Source organism: Uranotaenia lowii, chromosome 2 (genome assembly GCF_029784155.1).
Source record: "Uranotaenia lowii strain MFRU-FL chromosome 2, ASM2978415v1, whole genome shotgun sequence".
Taxonomy (NCBI): Eukaryota; Metazoa; Arthropoda; class Insecta; order Diptera; family Culicidae; genus Uranotaenia; species Uranotaenia lowii.
This window is the reverse complement of record NC_073692.1, coordinates 301,819,393-301,837,095: the sequence shown is the minus strand read 5'-3', so window position 1 is coordinate 301,837,095 and position 17,703 is coordinate 301,819,393. Positions and strand designations below refer to the sequence as shown.

The 17,703-nt window shown below is 36.2% G+C and overlaps 1 protein-coding gene across 3 annotated transcripts in view; it reads left to right on the top strand.

Annotated features, from left to right (window-relative positions):
• Positions 1-17,703, top strand: part of LOC129748081 (uncharacterized) — a 205,799-nt gene that overhangs the window by 141,450 nt on the left and 46,646 nt on the right. For all 3 annotated transcript variants that reach the window (XM_055742557.1, XM_055742556.1, XM_055742555.1), the window contains exon 6: positions 3,181-3,537. In XM_055742557.1, the coding sequence (XP_055598532.1) occupies positions 3,181-3,537 (357 nt within the window). The remainder of the gene's footprint in view (positions 1-3,180; positions 3,538-17,703) is intronic.

The following is a 17,703-nucleotide window of genomic DNA, read 5'->3' as shown; positions in this document are numbered from 1 at the left end:
TTTATATAGATTGAACTTCAAAAAAGGTACTTTGTTTTTTTTTTAACAAACAAACAATTGATTTACACGCAATTTATGGCGTATTTTTTTTTTTTGATTCCGGAATTGGCTCTGGAACCGTCAGAATAAAAAAACGAGTTTCGGGTTTCGAGTTATTCCATACGTAGGTGTGCGTGAGAACGAGCGCAATGTTTACATGCAGCTGTCATTTTGTTCTCCCTTCTGGATTTCTTCATTCGGTTCTTCACATCCGGATTGCCTTTTTTCGTGTCCGGATTGCACTGGACAGCAGATAGTACGATTTTGCTTGGCTGAGAGGTTCAAAATCGCGGCAATAATCATTTTCCCGTTCATTATTTCAACTGTTTTGCTTTCAGCCAAAAACAGCTGTTTAATGTTTTGACAACAACGTTGAGAGTATTGGTGAACTTCTCGCAAAACTGACTTTCTTCTCAGGGCGACTCCGTCCGTTTTTCGAGCGAACCTAGGTTGCCTCTCGAGCAATAAATGAGCACGATGACAGCAGTTAGAGCGAACCTAGGTTGCCTCTAGTTTGCCTCCAGGTGAAAAAAAATACGGTATTAGTTTGACCACCTTTCTATCCGAACACTCTTTATCGTGATCCGTATCCGATGGTGGCTGGTTGGAAAATGAGGTCAAGCCTAAAGTTGACTTGTTGCTACTGGACCTTTTTTTGCATTTTAGGGTGGTTCAACGGGTCTCTTTCGTTCCAGAACAACCGGTTTTCAAGAAAATTTTACCTATGCCAAATTTTAAAGGAATTAGGGGAGTTAAGGGCATAACGATTACCCGGGGCAGCACTCCTCTTTTCTACAAAAGTACGTATTTTCTTAAATAAATTTTCATGAGGATTTGTTTTGTATTTCCTATAGTTTTAATTTTACACAAAAAAAAGGAATCTCCTTATCATTTTTACAGATATATTTAAACAAAATCAGCTAGGTTTTCAAGTGACGAAAACATTATAATTTTTGAGCACCACGAAATAAGCTCTTATGATCTTTAAAACATCTTGATCAATAATGTACGCACTGCAACATGGTGTACACATTGTTTCTAAATTTTCACCATCATAAAATTTTTGATTTTTGACTTTAAACAATTTTAAAATATGTTTCTACTTTAATTTATTAGCTCGGGGCGAACAGAGCACTTTTAATCGGGGCACGATGAGCGTTTTTTGTCGTATATTCTAGAAGTAAATTCAACTCAATGTAGTCAACTGAATTATAGAGCTACAGCTTGATTAGTTTACATTTGACGATGTGGCCTATTGGTAAGGTGTCGGAGAGGTAATCAAAGAGTTCGATTTCTATTCAAGGTGATTTTTTTTTCATTTACCATTCATGATCGTTTTTTATTGTTATCGGTTAGGAGCATCGTCCGCCAAACAAAACACCAGAAACTTAATGTATGAGCGTGAGTGAATTGTTTGTATTCTACAAACAGACCTAGATTTTTTTTATTGCTTCGTTTGATGAATCTACGGCTCACCTGAGTTCATCGAGCTAGATTTCCCGGCAGAAAACGCTCATCGTGCCCCGATTAATGATGCTTTTACTGCCCCAGAGAGGGGGTTCTCTTTATGTCCCTACAGTGAATGGTTTTCAACTCTTGGAAAAAAAAATTAAAATGCATTTTTGAACGTTTTATCTAGTTTTTCAAGTTTCAGCCAACTAGGAAATAGACTATTTTAGTGTTCGAACACGAAACAATTATGTAATTCACATATTAAAGCGGTTTTCTAAGGTTAAATAAGCGTTTTCCTTAAGGTGGCCGGCCATTATGCCCTTATCTCTCCCATTATAGAAAATAAGGAAAGCTTTGCACATGTTGTAAGCCCATTTATTTAGGTATCTTCATTAGACAAAAATCTACAATACATCATATTCCACATGTGATACTCGAAACAAACATTATCTTTTGACGAATGGCGGCTACTGCTGAATGTTCTATGACTATAAATGGTGGCAAAATGCCGCCAAGTGTTGCCTGCTGCCTCGGCTTAGTGTCATTGTCAGCTGGTAAACAAGTGAACAATTAGTACGTCCTAATTGGGACCAACCAAATACAATACAACGTGTGTTGTTCTCGTTCGCGTTTCGCTTGTCGCGACTGTATTACTAATGCCAGAATAGTTACTATCTAACATTTGTTGTTGTTCGCGTCCGGATTATAAAGCTAAACAGAAACTTCTGCTCTCTGATGAGGATAAACAAATTTAGCATACGGTACCTTCCTACTGCAAAGCTAATCAGCAGGATAGTTGAATTGCAATGTTAAATGAGCTGAGCAAAAACACTTTGGCGAACTAATTTCACTAGGTACCTACCTTCCATTAGCCAAATATTAAACGGCTGCATCACAACCCGGATGCATGACAGAAATTGTCATAGACGCATCCTGTTGATGCTAACTTTACCTGTCTGACAGCTATATTAACAGGCAGTAATAGGATTTTGCAAATTTTCCAGCTGAGTAACACACAGAGGTAAAATTCAGATTTCTGGCCATTAGACAGATACATAAACATTAGGCTCAGGAGGGATGTGATTCTTACTAAAAAATAGCTCAAATATGAGTCCATATTATCCTTACACCCACAAATCAGACTCTACTCCAATAATGAACTTCCTTGGAGGTGAAATTATCGGTATAAGATTTTATGTCGGACCTGCATAAACAAGCTTTCTGATAACTGACATTGTCCTCCCAGTGCAACCGCATTGCAAATATCTGAGAGAAACCATATACTAAAGACTAAATAGGCATGACAATAAGTTTTCGTTTACTAACCGACTCAGATGGTGCACTGGGTAAGATATCGGACTGGCAAGACGAGATGAGATGTTGCAATGAGTTCGATTCTTACTATATTTATTTATTTATTATTTTTTTTGTGAATTATCCAATAGGATGAAAATCCCATAAATTGTTTTTCTTGTTTCGCTTGAATTTAGTGGCCATGCAGCATTTTGCTTGGAAGCTCGAGTCTTTATGCCAGTCAGTAGTACTTTTTCAATCATATCTTCTTTGGCACAGTACACTTTTCAGTGCATTTTCGCCACAGAGATTAGCTAAATAGGCATTGGATTTTTGCAACCTCTTTCTATGGTTGTAGTAATACCAAGTGATAACTCTCTCTCATCTTATTTTCAGGTGTTCATCTTATGTCGTACCCCTCGTCGCCTGGTAGCGATTCTTTGGGTGTACTTTGGATTCGGGGTCGTCTGGTTGGCCTGCTCGATCTCTTACATCGCGGTGATAGCTTTCGGAAGTCACGAACTTCCCCCACATGACAACGACGGTGGCATCTTCCAGTGGTCCTGGGAACTGAACCCTACGGTGCAAAATTGCTTGCGAATTTTGCTCTGCGTGGCCCTGTCTTTCCACGATCTGGTCCAGATGGTCGTCATCATCAGCTACAGTTTGATGTGCTATCTGCTGCGATGCTATCTGCGAGCTTTGAAAGAAAAGCTCATTCTGCATACGATCGAACCGCTGAATTGGATGAGGGTGAGTTAATATTTTTTTTTATTTTATAGTAGAACCCCGCTTATCGAAGCTAGTCAGGGAAAGAAACAGCTCAGATAAGTGAAAACTCTGATTACACGATAAACATTGACAAACCTTAATCTTTTCCTACGGTATTGCATATCATCCAGGTGCATGGATCGGTGAATGTAAGGATTTTATTGTGCTATATAATCGATGTATTTCTGCAGGTTAAGACTTTAAACTCGCAGAAACGTCAATCAAATAGCATAACAATATATCCTGGAAAATGATCACAACTTAACATCGATTTTGTACAACTTACAACTTCAGATTTCTCCATGAGAAAATATGTACAAAATTGGTAGAAATATGATTTTTTATGGTTATTATAAAACTTTATGGGAAAAATAAAAAAAAAAAGTTGACTTTATACATATTTGAATTTTTCGTCGAATAGCTCCCAACTATTTCTTAACAATTTGATTGATTTTCCATTCTTTTCAAATTTGAGCTTGATTTTCGGCCAATCTCTTCGATGGGACGTGGGCAGTTTGCTGCCGTTCCAAGCAAGATTGTCCCATGTGAATAAACGCGCAAACGAGAAAAACGCGATTGAAATTTCAGCTATATTTCCAATTTTTTTTTTCAAACTAAAATTTGAACAGTTCAAGTTAATCATTAAACAATGTTTTCTTCCAAAAAAAATTACTTTTACCACAAAAAAAAAAGCCAATTAGAGCCAAAAATGCCCGGGTGACACTTTTGCGTAGAATCAGAACACATACCGATGCTAGTTCTACAAAAAACTGTCACATGGCTACAATTTTTCTAGCATTTTTAAAGCTCGTAAAGTTTCTATTTTTTCCCAAAAACTCAAGTTAAACCGTAATTTGAGATATACGTTCCTCTTTGTGTATAACTATGTATAGTTGAGTAAGGATCCTTTAAGTAGTGCCTACCGAAAAGTGTTTTATGAAAATTTCTCTGAATACAACATTCAAGGCTTCTCGCTCCTCCTGTGCCCTCTATTTTAGTGTTATTTTAGGTGAATAACATTACATTCAACAGTTTAAAGTCATCGTAAGAGATTTTTTTGATAAAAATTGAATTTTTCATAGAATTTTCTCTAGGGTGACATTCTTGCGTAGAAACATCAACATAGAGACAACCACCTTGATGAAAATTTAGTAACAAAGTAGGTATACTTGTTTGTGTTTTTATTCGAAAGTTAACACTAAAAGAGAGTGTTTCCAGCAAAAAAAAATAAAAATTACCCAAAAGTCACATGGGACAGTCTAGCTTGGAACGGCAGTTTGGTGGTTGAAAAATGTATTCAAAAACATCAAAATTATTCTTCTGATACCATACCATTAAAATATATCCTAGGCTAGAACCTCACGGAGCGTTCGTTTGACCGGAAAGCTATCTCCTGAAGACATTTCTACTTGTAAAATTGTCCATACATGGTTGCTCCAGTGATGAAAACTTTTGTTTTCTTTCAACAGCCAAAGTTGTCAAATATACAATCTGGTTTGCCAAATCATCAACTTGCGGGCAAATTTATCCCGAAAACAAATTGGAAACTATCTGGAGCATTCCCCTCAAAATTAGCAAGGTAACTGCCCCAGGGTTTGTCGATCTCGACGATGCTCGTTTGAAGTGTGTGTAAAAGAACGCTCTCAAACAACTGGGCTCGATATATATGGGAATTCTGTTTCTCCGTTTCTCAGGCATAGTTAGCTAGTGTAGAGCAAAGGCGTTACAATTCATTGGAGCTCATCAACATGCCCTCTAGCATAGAATTTCAACACCTATCAAGCTTTCTTCTATTGGCTTACTAATGTCTGTCTATCCAGCTTTTTCATATTCTATAAAAATAAAATTTTTCATCTCGCCGAAAATGCCATCTAAAATTTCGAATTATAAATATGCGGCGATTAAAATCTTATAGCAAAGAAAACCTCAAGCCTAAGCTATAGCTTAGCTTAGCTTAGCTTGTTTGACTACTCATATCCACCTTAAATCATTGAACTCGAAATGCTATTTAGTTGTTTCAGGGGATGGTATTGCTGTTTAATTACGTACTTCAAAAGAAAAGATGATTTTTTTTTGTTATTTTTTATCAATTCATGCGCATTTCGAATTCCATGATCGCTGGCGTGGCTTAGCAGAACAAGTTCCACGTCGCCAATGGTTGCTACTCCGTGATTAATCGAGGCCATCAATTTTGCACAAAGTCCAAAAGAATGGTGCTTGGGATTAGCAGTTCATTCTCAATGTACAAAACTCATGCTCTCCGTTTTTGAAATGATTAATAACGGCGCCGGCCACGTCCTAGTAGTCAATGGGGAAAAAGGAAGGAATGTTAGTTTGATACTCTTTAGGTTCAACTAGCAACTTCATGCTCCTGCATACTCCAAAAATAATTTTGAAATAGTCAGAACCAGAAATAAGTAAGTATCACCAACTATGGAAACCGTCTGTACGTCTGCGAATCTATATTCAAGTATCAGAGGAAGGGGTTGTGTTAGTTAGAAAAAGGTAAAGATCAGGATCCATTTTGGTCAATGGTGCGATCGTATTTTCCTACACCTTCTATGCTCCTAGACATTTCATAAGGAAACTCCTACTTCTACGAGGCATTCGATAAACGTTAAATAAATATATATTGAGTTAAGTATTGAAAGAACATTATTACCATCCACATTTCATCCCTATCAAACTAGCTTCTTTCCCTAACAGTGATCCCTGTTTAATCAAAGAATTATCAAAAGGCTTTTATGGTAGAAAAAAAAAACAATATTTTGAATTGAATGTATTTTTCATAATATGCCGACAAAAACTTCTCAACTATTTTTCGTGATTGATACCATTTTGAAAATTCTTCAATTCTTTCTTCTCCTTGCCTCTTTTTGAGCTTCATTGCATGTACAAAGTAATGTTCCAATTTTTGCTACTTTTGAAAGGATCTGATATTTTTTTTGATTTACCAATTCGAGTAACTACTAATTAACGCATTAAAAACAAGGTTATGATTATTTTGTAGAAAGAAGAAAGGAATTGAATTATCTTACCATTTCGTTTTCTTATTTCATTTACTATTCTTTGTACTCCATTTACCTTTTTGTTCCATTTTACCTTTCTTTGTTGCTCTTTATGAATTGGTTAACCGTTCTCGGTTATTTAATTTATATCTCGACTCGTATAGTGTATAAGTGATTGAATTCATTGATATTTAATCATCCTGACATTTACTGTTATTATCCTCGTATATAACGCGATACTTTTTAAATATGTGTACCTACTTGTTCATTTCTTGGTATGTCCAGTTAGATGTCCTAAGATTTATTCCTATCCCCACATATTTCGATGAGGTCAAACACTCAGCCTACTGAGAATTCCGTTGTAATGCTTCCAACCCATTCATACTTTTCTAAAGAGCCCCTCTATAAGAAATCTCATAAAGCCTTGCATTCATCAAACCAGAAAACCTCAAGCCTAAGCTATATCCTAAAAACTAACTGAATTGTAAAGAGGACGGTAACCTGTGTTAAATGTTTGCTCTTGGGCTCGAACTCGCAGACATCGGTTCAGGAGGCTACTGACTTGCCAACTGAGCTATATCACAAGCCTTTTGTATCTATACGTCCTTAATATTGTACAAGCTTTCAAACTCTAAAATTTCAACATCCCCATGAAGCTTAGCTACAAATCTGGCTCATAAAAGTTCAGTTTAAGTAAGGTTGCTATTCGTCCCACAAAAGCCCTAAACTTTTTTAAATTATCCTTTAGGCAGGGACCGAAAATAGCACGAACACAGTAAGTGCAACACAATTTGATGACACGGCACATCCGATACGAAACTGTGCTGTGTCTGTGTTGATCTTCTTTTGTTGCGTGTCGGCCGCAACACAGCACAGTACTGCATGCGACACAAAATCCGACACAGTTGACGACACAGTGTGTTCGTGTGCCGGTCCCGAAACGATGAGATTTTAATTGTTGCAAATCTGCCAGCAGGCGAACTGGATAGATTTTTTTCGTTTGCTTTCAAGCTTCTTTCTCGACACAATGTGAGTGAAGAACTTCGCCATGTAAAATACGGAGAAATGCTGTCCAATCAAGCGCGACGGGTTAAAATAGCCTTGCTCGTAAAACACACTGTGTTGCGTGCTAAGCACAACTGTGTTCTTCTCGACACGACACAACTGGGAACTGTGTCGTGTTGATTTGATGCAGCACAACACAATTGAAGTGCTGTGCCAAACCGAAGTGTCGCACACGAAAATTTATGTGTCAGCACTCCAGGATTTGTGTTGCATGATATGTACTGTGCTGTGTTTGTGTTTTTTGTCGGTCCCTGCCTTTAGGTACGCTGAGGCATACTTACTTGAAAGTTTAAATCGCAATCCTCGAAAATTAAAAACGCAACCTTCAAATGTGAATTTTGAATGCTACTGTCTAATTCTTTATGTGCCTTTTGTTTTTCCGGCTGTCACTCCAATATAGAATTTCGATATTTACCCTTGTTATTATATTCTTCTTTATTTAATGGAGGGATTGGGGTAAAATTTCGGGTCAATATCTTGAATTTGGGAAAAAATGATTCATGCTTTAAAATGTGAATTCTTTAAAAGGAAAATATTTATAATATTTAGCATTATCATTATCTACTCAAGAGAATTTAATCGAAATACATAGCTGATAATCGATTTTAACTTGAAACTTCCAAGAAAGCGGATTGTTCTATTACAAGAGTGTTCAGTGATCAAAATTAGAGGTGAAATCCCCAAGTTCGGAGATTTTTTAAAAAATTTCTAAGTAAATGAAACTTAAATATATCATTTTACAGGGAGATCATCCATATTGAAAAGTGGGATAATCTTCAACAGATATTTTCATTAGATAGGGGATGGATAAGATAAAAAAGCAGTTTAATCTTTTGAAGATAAAACTATGAGGCCTAATCTATTCAAGCTTCCTAAGAAATGATGGTTGTAAAAAATGTTTTAAATGAAAGGATGTATTAGCATAGCAGGATTTTTTTGAATTTCCATTAATTAAAATCTTATAACCATAATTTTTTCGATAATACGAAAATGATGAACAGTGAATATTCTCAATAAAAAACTTTAAATAGACTAACAAAACTAACATGGCCAAACTTGGGCCAAATTTCTTATAATGATGAATATAAAACTTTCAAAATTTCGAAAAGTCAAACGATTTATAAAATCAGCTAGTTTTGTATAAAAAGTCCCAACACACAGTATCAAAGTATCTGGCATGACCCTCTCAGAATTAAGTAAAACTTTGTGTGTATACATGTGTATATATAGTCTTAGCATTTGAAAAGGGCCAAATTTTCAGACCAATTTATTATGAAAATTTTTAGCACGAAAAAAACAATTCCAACACAAATGTGGTCTATAGGAGAGTTTTAGAAAAAATGATTGAATTTTTAGAAAAAAAATAAAGACAAAAAATATTTTAAAATTCTACACTGAGAAAAATACTTTTTAAAAACTGAAACTCGATTTGCGGAAAAAACGCCATCTCAGAATTTGATGATTTTTTACCTAAGACGGATAGTAATAAAGGGTGATACGGTCAAAATTTGGTCAACTGAAAACGCGTGTAAATCGGTGAAATCGTTTATTTAAAAAGTCAAATTAAATTTCTTTTTCAAGTTTAATTAGTATAAAATTCAGGAAAAATATTCAGTTAGGCTTCCACTTTTCCAAATCCGAATTGCCGGGCCTTACGCTTAACCCCTGCTATCAGATTTTGTACAGCCACCTTGTCTACCTTCCTCGCCGCAGAAAGCCAGTTTGCCTTGAACTGCTGCTCGTCCTTAACAGTTTTGTTGGTCTTCTTTAGGTTCCGCTTGACAATAGCCAAGTGTTTCTCAATTGGGCGAAGCTCTGGCGTGTTGGGAGGGTTCTTGTCCTTTTTTTTCCTGTAGGGGAGAGCCCACTGCGACCAGTAGTTGATCTATTGTGGTGTTTACCCCGCGTTACTATATGCTGTCAGGTTCACCTGCACTATTGATTGGAGTGACAGTTGATTGCTGACTAAGCATTTGTCCTTGGGAACCACCTGCACGTTGTTGGCGGCGTACCACTCCATGGCCTTTTAACCGTAATGGCATGATGCCAAATCCGGCCAAAACAGTACGGAACAATCGTGTTTCTTCAGGAAAGGCAGCAGACGTTTATTTAAACACTCTTTCACGTAAATTTCTTGGTTGATAGTTTCGGAAGCTATGAAAATGCTGCTTTTCAAGCCACAGGTACAGATGGCTTGCCAAACCAGATATTTCTTCGCGAACTTTGACAGTTTCATGTGCTTGAAAATATCTGCTACCTTCCCCATTCCTTTTGCCGTATAAAACTCCTGTCCCGGAAGCTGCTTGTAGTCGGCTTTGACGTAGGTTTCGTCGTCCATTACCACGCAGTCAAACTTCGTCAGCATCGTCATGTACAGCCTCCGGGATCGCGCTTTGGCCGTCGTATTTTGTTTATCATCGCGATTTGGAGTCACTACCTTCTTGTAAGTCGATAGTCCGGCTCGTTTTTTGGCTCGATGCATGGTTGTAGACGATACATCCAAGCTTATTTGCGGCATCTCGGAGAGAGAGGTTAGGGTTTCGCTTGAAACTACCGGCAACTCTCTTTGTCGTCTCAGTGGCTTCCGGTTTTCGATTTCCTCCCGACCCAGGCTTCCTGGCTGTCGACAAACGTTCCCCAAACACTTTAATTACATTTGTAACGGTTGATTTGGCAACTTTTAGCGATTTTGCCAGCTATGCGTGCGAGTAGCTCGGATTTTCACGATGCGCGAGCAAAATTTTGATACGCTGCTGTTCTTCCTTGAACGGCATTTTGACAACTGAAGAGTGAATTCCAAAATCAAAATAGGAGCAACATTCTACACACACACACCTTCAAAATGAAGGGTGTTCAGGTTTTTTAAAAGTCAAATAGAAAGAAATACATACGTCAAGTTGATATTGTAAAAATTTTGACCGTATCACCCTTTACAACTCTATAAAATTGCTGCTAAAAGGTATTCTTATTCTAAAGATGACCCTTAAAGTTTTAATTCATTTGATAAGGCATAAGTTAATGTATGCTTAGATTTTTAATATTATTATTATTGTTATTATTGGAAATAAAATGTTTATGTGAACTAAAAGCATCTGGTCATTTGAGACTTAATCAAACGCTCCATAAAGCTCGATCAAACGAAGACCCCCCTCGCATTTACAGTCATTGCGATAATATATTTTATGATTGTTCTTGTTTTTTACAATGCCCAGAGTCAAAGGTTTACTACAATGATCTGCTTCTAATTAAGTTTTATCATTATGCACCCAAAGCATTTGTTTTTCGTTTTTCATAAAAAAAAACACAGAAAAAGTTTTTTAGAGAACACTTTGCGATGTTCAGAAGAGTTGTAAATCAAACTATTTTCCACCACCAAATAAAATTAATCGAATTCTGAGATGGCCATTTTTTTTTAAATCGAATTAAAGTTTTTAGTTTACATTTTTTTCAGTTTAGGATTTCCACTTACCATTATCATCAATGATTATAATCGAAGCTCATAATTTCTCAAAATCAATACAATCGACTCAACGAAGCAGTCTACACTGGACAAATAAATTACACGATTTAAAAAAAATATATCATGAAAAAGTTTTTATTAGAAAAAAGTTTTTATTGGAAAAACTTCATTCCCTTAAATATGGACAAGTTGCAATGTATGAACGACTTGTAGGCCTGATTGTTACCCGGCTCAGAAAAAAAAACAAATTCGGAGATGGTATTTTTTTTGGCAAATTTAGTTTTAGTTTTAGAAATGCATTTTTCTCAGTGTAGAATTTAAACAAAAATAACTTTTTTTTATTTAATCATTTTTCCAAAACTCTCTCATGAACCACATTTGTGAAGAAATTGTAATTTTCAAGCTAAAAATATTTATTAAATTTTTGCCTGAAAAGTTGGACCCGTTTCAAATGTTATTCTAGATAATTTTGGAAAAAACTAAGTATGTCATGTTGCTTTACTAGGTAAGATCTTTGCGCCCACAAAGGTTCATTGAATTCTGAGAGGGTCACGCCAACTTCCATTCGATTTGGCATGAAATCCATCAGTTTTTAGACACGAATGCCACACGGATGATATAGTGCCGTGAAAAAAAACATTGAAAGCTTGTATTGACAAATTTTAATTTCAAATTTGAATGAGGCACTAGAAACTGATTGAGCATTCAAAGCAAATTAAAATCAAAGATTCATAAGCTTCGAAGAAGACTGTGGTGTTCTCAGAATATGAAAATTTGGTTATGAATAGCATAATAAAGTTTAAAAAACTTATTTTTCAACACTGAATATGTAGATCAAAAAGATTAGTTTTGAAACATTTTCAAGGGTGATACGGTCAAAATTTGGTCAATATCAACTTGACGTACTTCTTTCAATTTTGCATTTAAAAAATCTGAACATCCCTCGTTTTGAAGGTTTGTGTGCAGAATGTTGCTCCTATTTTGATTTTGGAATTCACTCTTCAGTTGTCAAAATGCCGTCCAAAGATAAGAGCAGTGTATCAAAATTATGCTCGCGCATCGCGAAAATCCGAGCTACTCGCACTTAAAGCTGGCAAAATCGCTAAAAGTTGCCAAATCAACCGTTACAAATGATATTGAAGTGTTTGGGGAACGTTTGTCGACAGCCAGGAAGTTTGGATCGGGGGGAAATCGAAAACCGGAAGTCACTGAGACGACAAAGAGAGTTGCCGGTAGTTTCAAGCGAAACCCTAACCTCTCTACGAGATGCCGCAAATAAGCTGGGTGTATCGTCTACAACCGTGCATCGAGCCAAAAAAAAAGAGCCGGACTATCGAATCACAAGAAGGTAGTGACTCCAAATCGTGATGATAAACAAAATACGACGGCCAAAGCGCGATCCCGGAGGCTGTACACGACAATGCTGACGAAGTTTGACTGCGTGGTAATGGACGACGAAACCTACGTCAAAGCCGACTACAAGCAGCTTCCGGGACAGGAGTTTTGTACGGCAAAAGGAAGGAGAAAGGTACCAGATATTTTCAAGCACATGAAACTGTCAAAGTTTGCGAAGAAATATCTGGTTTGGCAAGCCATCTGTACCTGTGGTTTGAAAAACAACATTTTCATAGCTTCCGGGACTGTCAACCAAGAAATTTACGTGAAAGAGTGTTTGAATAAACGTCTGCTGCCTTTCCTGAAGAAACTCGGTTGTTCCGTACTGTTTTGGCCGGATTTGGCATCTTGCCATTACGGTAAAAAGTCGATGGAGTGGTACGCCGCCAACAACGTGCAGGTTCCCAAGGACAAGAACCCTCCCAACACGTCAGAGCCCAATTGAGAAATACTGGGCTATTGTCAAGCGGAACCTAAAGAAGATCAAAAAATCTGCTAAGGACGAGCAGCAGTTCAAGGCAAACTGGCTTTCTGCGGCGAAGAAGGTGGCTGTGCAAAATCTGATGGCTGGGGATAAGCGTAAGGCCCGGCAATTCGGATTTGGAAAAGCGGAAGCCTAACTGAATATTTTTCCTGAATTTTATACTAATTAACGTATCACCAGGAAATTTCATCAATGAAAACAGCATGGCCGATTTTTTAATTATTCCAAGTGATTAACAATGAAATAATTCGTTTTAGGTTTCTGACTTTTTTTGCTATTTCTCTTGACTGTCTTGAAAAGTAAACATTATTCAGGTGGCAAAAACCTTGTCTGGCCGTAAATAAGGATTTTATAAATGACTTTGTGAAGTGAAAACAGTTGGTTTCGAGTTCTAAACTTGTCTAGAAAAACGCAATTATTTTTTCTATATTAAAATCTTAGCAGTTGTTTTCTAATCTTAGATGTCTTTTGAAAATTTATAAATACAGTAGTTTCTCGATTTTATCACTGTTCGATTTTATCAATACTCGCCAAATTCACGCTCGATTTTATCACGGTTATTGTTTCGATTTTATCACGCTTTTTAAGAAATCATTCAGAAACCATTTCAAAGACCTCAAGTTTCTTTCAAAAGCGTAGAGTGTCTTTGTTCATGATATTTGTTATGGTTTATGTTGTGGTAAAAAAATATTAAATAATATGAAAATGCCATTCAACTGCTTATTTTAGCTATATAGTGTTAAAAACGTCATTTGGTTTTTTGTAAAACACTTGTAATAATCGACATGAGTATTTTAACGTCACGCTAATGCTAGTGTTGTTATTTGTGCTTGGTTAGCCGCTCTAAAAAAGTAAAAAATGTTGGCTATGCAAATCATTTAAAGATTTGGGTGAATTTAAGCGTTTTTGGAAAAGATATGTGTCTCTGATTCATTTGTTTAATTTGTTTATTCAAAAGGGTGGCGTGCGCAATCCTGATTGGACAGCCTTTAGTATTGTCTGAATGGATAATTTTGGAAGATCAAATTGAAATTCTGCTTGCTTTGCCTTGAAATGTGTAAAGAGGAATAAGATTTCTGTTTTTCTTCATATAAAATACAAAGCATTATCTGCGATAAAACAGTTTCGAGAAACACACTCTTAAAGTCAAAGTTTAGCAAATTTCAAAATATTTTTCGAAAAGGTAAACTTTTTTGTTAATCAAAGGTGTGAAGATTAAAATATTGAAATTTGAAATTTGCAGTGGACATTTTTTTATGCACTTTTCTTTGAACTCTTTTTCAAAATCGACTTAAGATATAACGTCTGTTAAATTTCCATAAAAACTCAATTCTTCACTCTAATTAGTTTTATATTCTACATGTTATTTTAGGAAAATATCTAAAAGAGAAGAATAATTTGAACTGAAATCGATCCTTTGTGTTTAGTAATCTTTGATAATAACAACTTATGGTCAAAATTTATTGATACAAAACGTTTCCACCACTGAAAATATTATAAATTTTTGATTAAAGACCATAAAAATACTTTTTTTCACTTTAATTTTTAGTTTCGCCAAATTCACGGTTTCGCCATATTCACGGTAAAAAATTTTTTGACCGTGATTAAATCGAAAAACTACTGTATGTCTAAATTTAGAATTTCAGAACTATTTAATGCTATTCTCCAATTAGTTTTGTTTCAAACTGATCATCTTTATTTCCCTTTCGAAAAGTTATTGTAGCTTGTCATCAACTGGAACAATTCTGAGCCAAACTATTTCCAACAAAGTTAAAATCCAGCCGCCCGGTGCACTTATCATGGGAGAGCCTATAATTTATCCCCAGATGCTTTTATCGTGCACCAAATCAAGCAGCCAGCAGCTGTTCCTCGTTAAACTTTGATGGACCATCCTCTCGACTTCCAGTAAAACTATCAAAGCGTTCGTCCGTCAGCGATAGGAGAAAATGGAACCTGAAACTGTTCTGATATCCGGTCTAAGTGCAAGATTCTTTCGTTTACTGAAATATTAATGACTTCCAGCTAGAGCAACTTACTTCCAGCCAGCCAGCAATGGTTTCCGATAGTCTACATCTGCACCAACCGATGCACCAACATCTGCCATTTTGGTTCACAGAAGAGCAACATTCAATACCTATCACCTCAGTGGCTGACACTAGAAGAGCGCGTTCCTTCTTCTGAACTGAAACATCCGGTTCTCGGATGCTCGGGGCAACCGACGACAGCATCAATACCGGTACTAGAAGAACTGCCGGGGGACTAAATTGGGGGAGTGAGCGAGAAGGGATCGACCTTGGGTTCGATTTTAAAATGAACAAAACTTCGTATGTTTCCGGTCTATCCATGTGACACTGCACACTGGATTGAAGGACGTTAAAATGTAATTGGCAAAGTTCATCACAAGTTAATTTTCCTCGTGATAAGGTTCAAAAAAACATTTTGGCTTTTGCATTTTATCCAACCGCCTTCAAGAGTATCATCATTAGACAGTATGAATTATTTGAAATAAAAATAAAAACTTACGAATTATTACTCCTTTAAATCATATTCCAGAGCACTGTGCACCAGTCAGTGCAGACATCCATTTGTCGCTTGATAAATTTTGTTCTATTATTGCTGGCTTCCTTGAAAGTATGTTTATTGTTTCTCTAGTCTTTGAAAGTAGAGGAAATGTTTTCCAGGATACATTCGTTGATATGTAATAAGGAGGATAGGACATGGGATGTCGTTTGTATGTTTACTTACATATCCTATGTGCATGGGAGAAAAAGCAAACCATTTCAGTGGAACTGCAGATGTGTAGGTAGCAATAATTTTTCGTTCGAGGCCACAAAAGCAGAATGAAATCTTCACTTCAGAGTAAATGTATCACGCTTAGTGAATTACTCAGAATATGGAAACAATACGTTGAATGTTTTCTCGTGTGATAAACTTTTACATTACTTCAAGACAACTTGCATCAACTGAGATTGTTTTAAAAACAGCCGGGTGAATTTTACAAAACATCAACCCCCTATTCGCCTACATCCCCTGTAAGTTTCCCTCATTCCATCCAGCTTAAAAACAATATAATAAATTAATTTACTACCTTTCCCTTCTCGAATCAAACTGAGACAATCCGAAGCAAAAATATTTCTCGGTTTTAATTTGCCCCAACATACCTAAAGACTGTAGCCCAATCGGATAACAGAGTGTTGTGTAAGCCTGAATCGTTCGGCTTAAGACAATCGGAAAATATCTTCAGATCAAGTGTAAATAACAAGGCGAGTTTCTTCTCGTCGTCTGACAAACAACTTGTAAGTAGTACGAAAGAACTGCAATTTCAATTTATCACACCGTAACTTCTTATTTGCACTTAGTCATTGTAATTTATTGGCAAATGGACACATCTTTGCGAGGATTCCTTCTTGCCTTTTCCGATCGTGTTCGGTATGGTGCATACAGAGACCAGACCAGATGAAAATGAATCACACTAATGACTGCATGTTCAATGACTGTGGCGGCTTTCAGGAACCAATGTAATTTTGAATGAAAAATATTCCGGAAGTTGGATAAAATGCTCTTATCAGTATTTATAGTCAAATTCTATAAGGTAAATAATACACGCATACCGTCAACTGGGGCAACATGCAACAATTTTCAATTTCAGAGGCTTCTAAAAACCTTATGTTCACAGTTAATCATACCCCTTATGCATCAAAAGTTTTAAGGTTGATGGGACATCAAATTGGCGTAGTCAGAAAAATTATTGGTTTCTTCAGTTATTTTTAATTTTCTAAAAACATGCGATTTTTATCTTCCTCAGAAAATGGGGTAACTTGCAACAAACTACAGTAAGCGAAATAAGAATAGCACCACTATGTGTTTTGCTTGTTAAAATATGAATGATTGAAAATTACGAAAATTTTCTTCCACAGTTTGTTCTGCATTGCTTAACGGATAAATCAAGCATAAGTTTACTTTTTTTTGACGTAGCAATTGGCGTTGAGGACCAAAAATGTGAAAAAATGGTGCGAAATAAGAATAGCACCACTTGAGTTTTTCAACAAAAACAAGATTATTTTTGAAAATTTACTGTGTAAAAGTGAATAATAATGCTTCTACGAATTATTTGAATATATAACTGCATTTTAAGGAGTTTTCCAGACTTCCAATGGTTTTCAAAGGGTTTAAAAGGGGGTTTAAAGAGATGCTCCTCTAGCGTTAAGGAATTTGATATTTGAGCAGTAATTCTTTATCAAACTACTTAATTTCTTCATTAAAATGACGTGAAATGAAGAAACAAACATTCGGGATTAATTTTGAATCAGAAAAATAGGTTGGAAATCAAAACCTTTCATTTTGTTCAGTAAACCACACTTTTTCCAGTTTCAAGTCGTAGATGGCAGCACTATCTTGCAGTTGAAACCAAATTTAGTCTCAATATTGATTTTTCAGGTTTATTTCGGCCCATATTCATCATTTTGAGGTATTTTCCCATCACAGTTTGTGAATGTTCACGCTGCAGAAAGCTTTTCCGGATTTGCAAAAGAATCACCAGCACAAAAATGTACAACTGCCAAAATTCCTGCTCATCTCAACTTCCGATTCAATTGCAAATCATACCAATAATACTGCTAGCCGTCTGGTCCATCAAGCTCCATCGCAAAGTATAACTTTATTCTGATAATCGGTCCAAAACATTCACTTTTAGTGACCTTGATGCAATTCTAATTTTTTTTTGTATTTAGTGATCT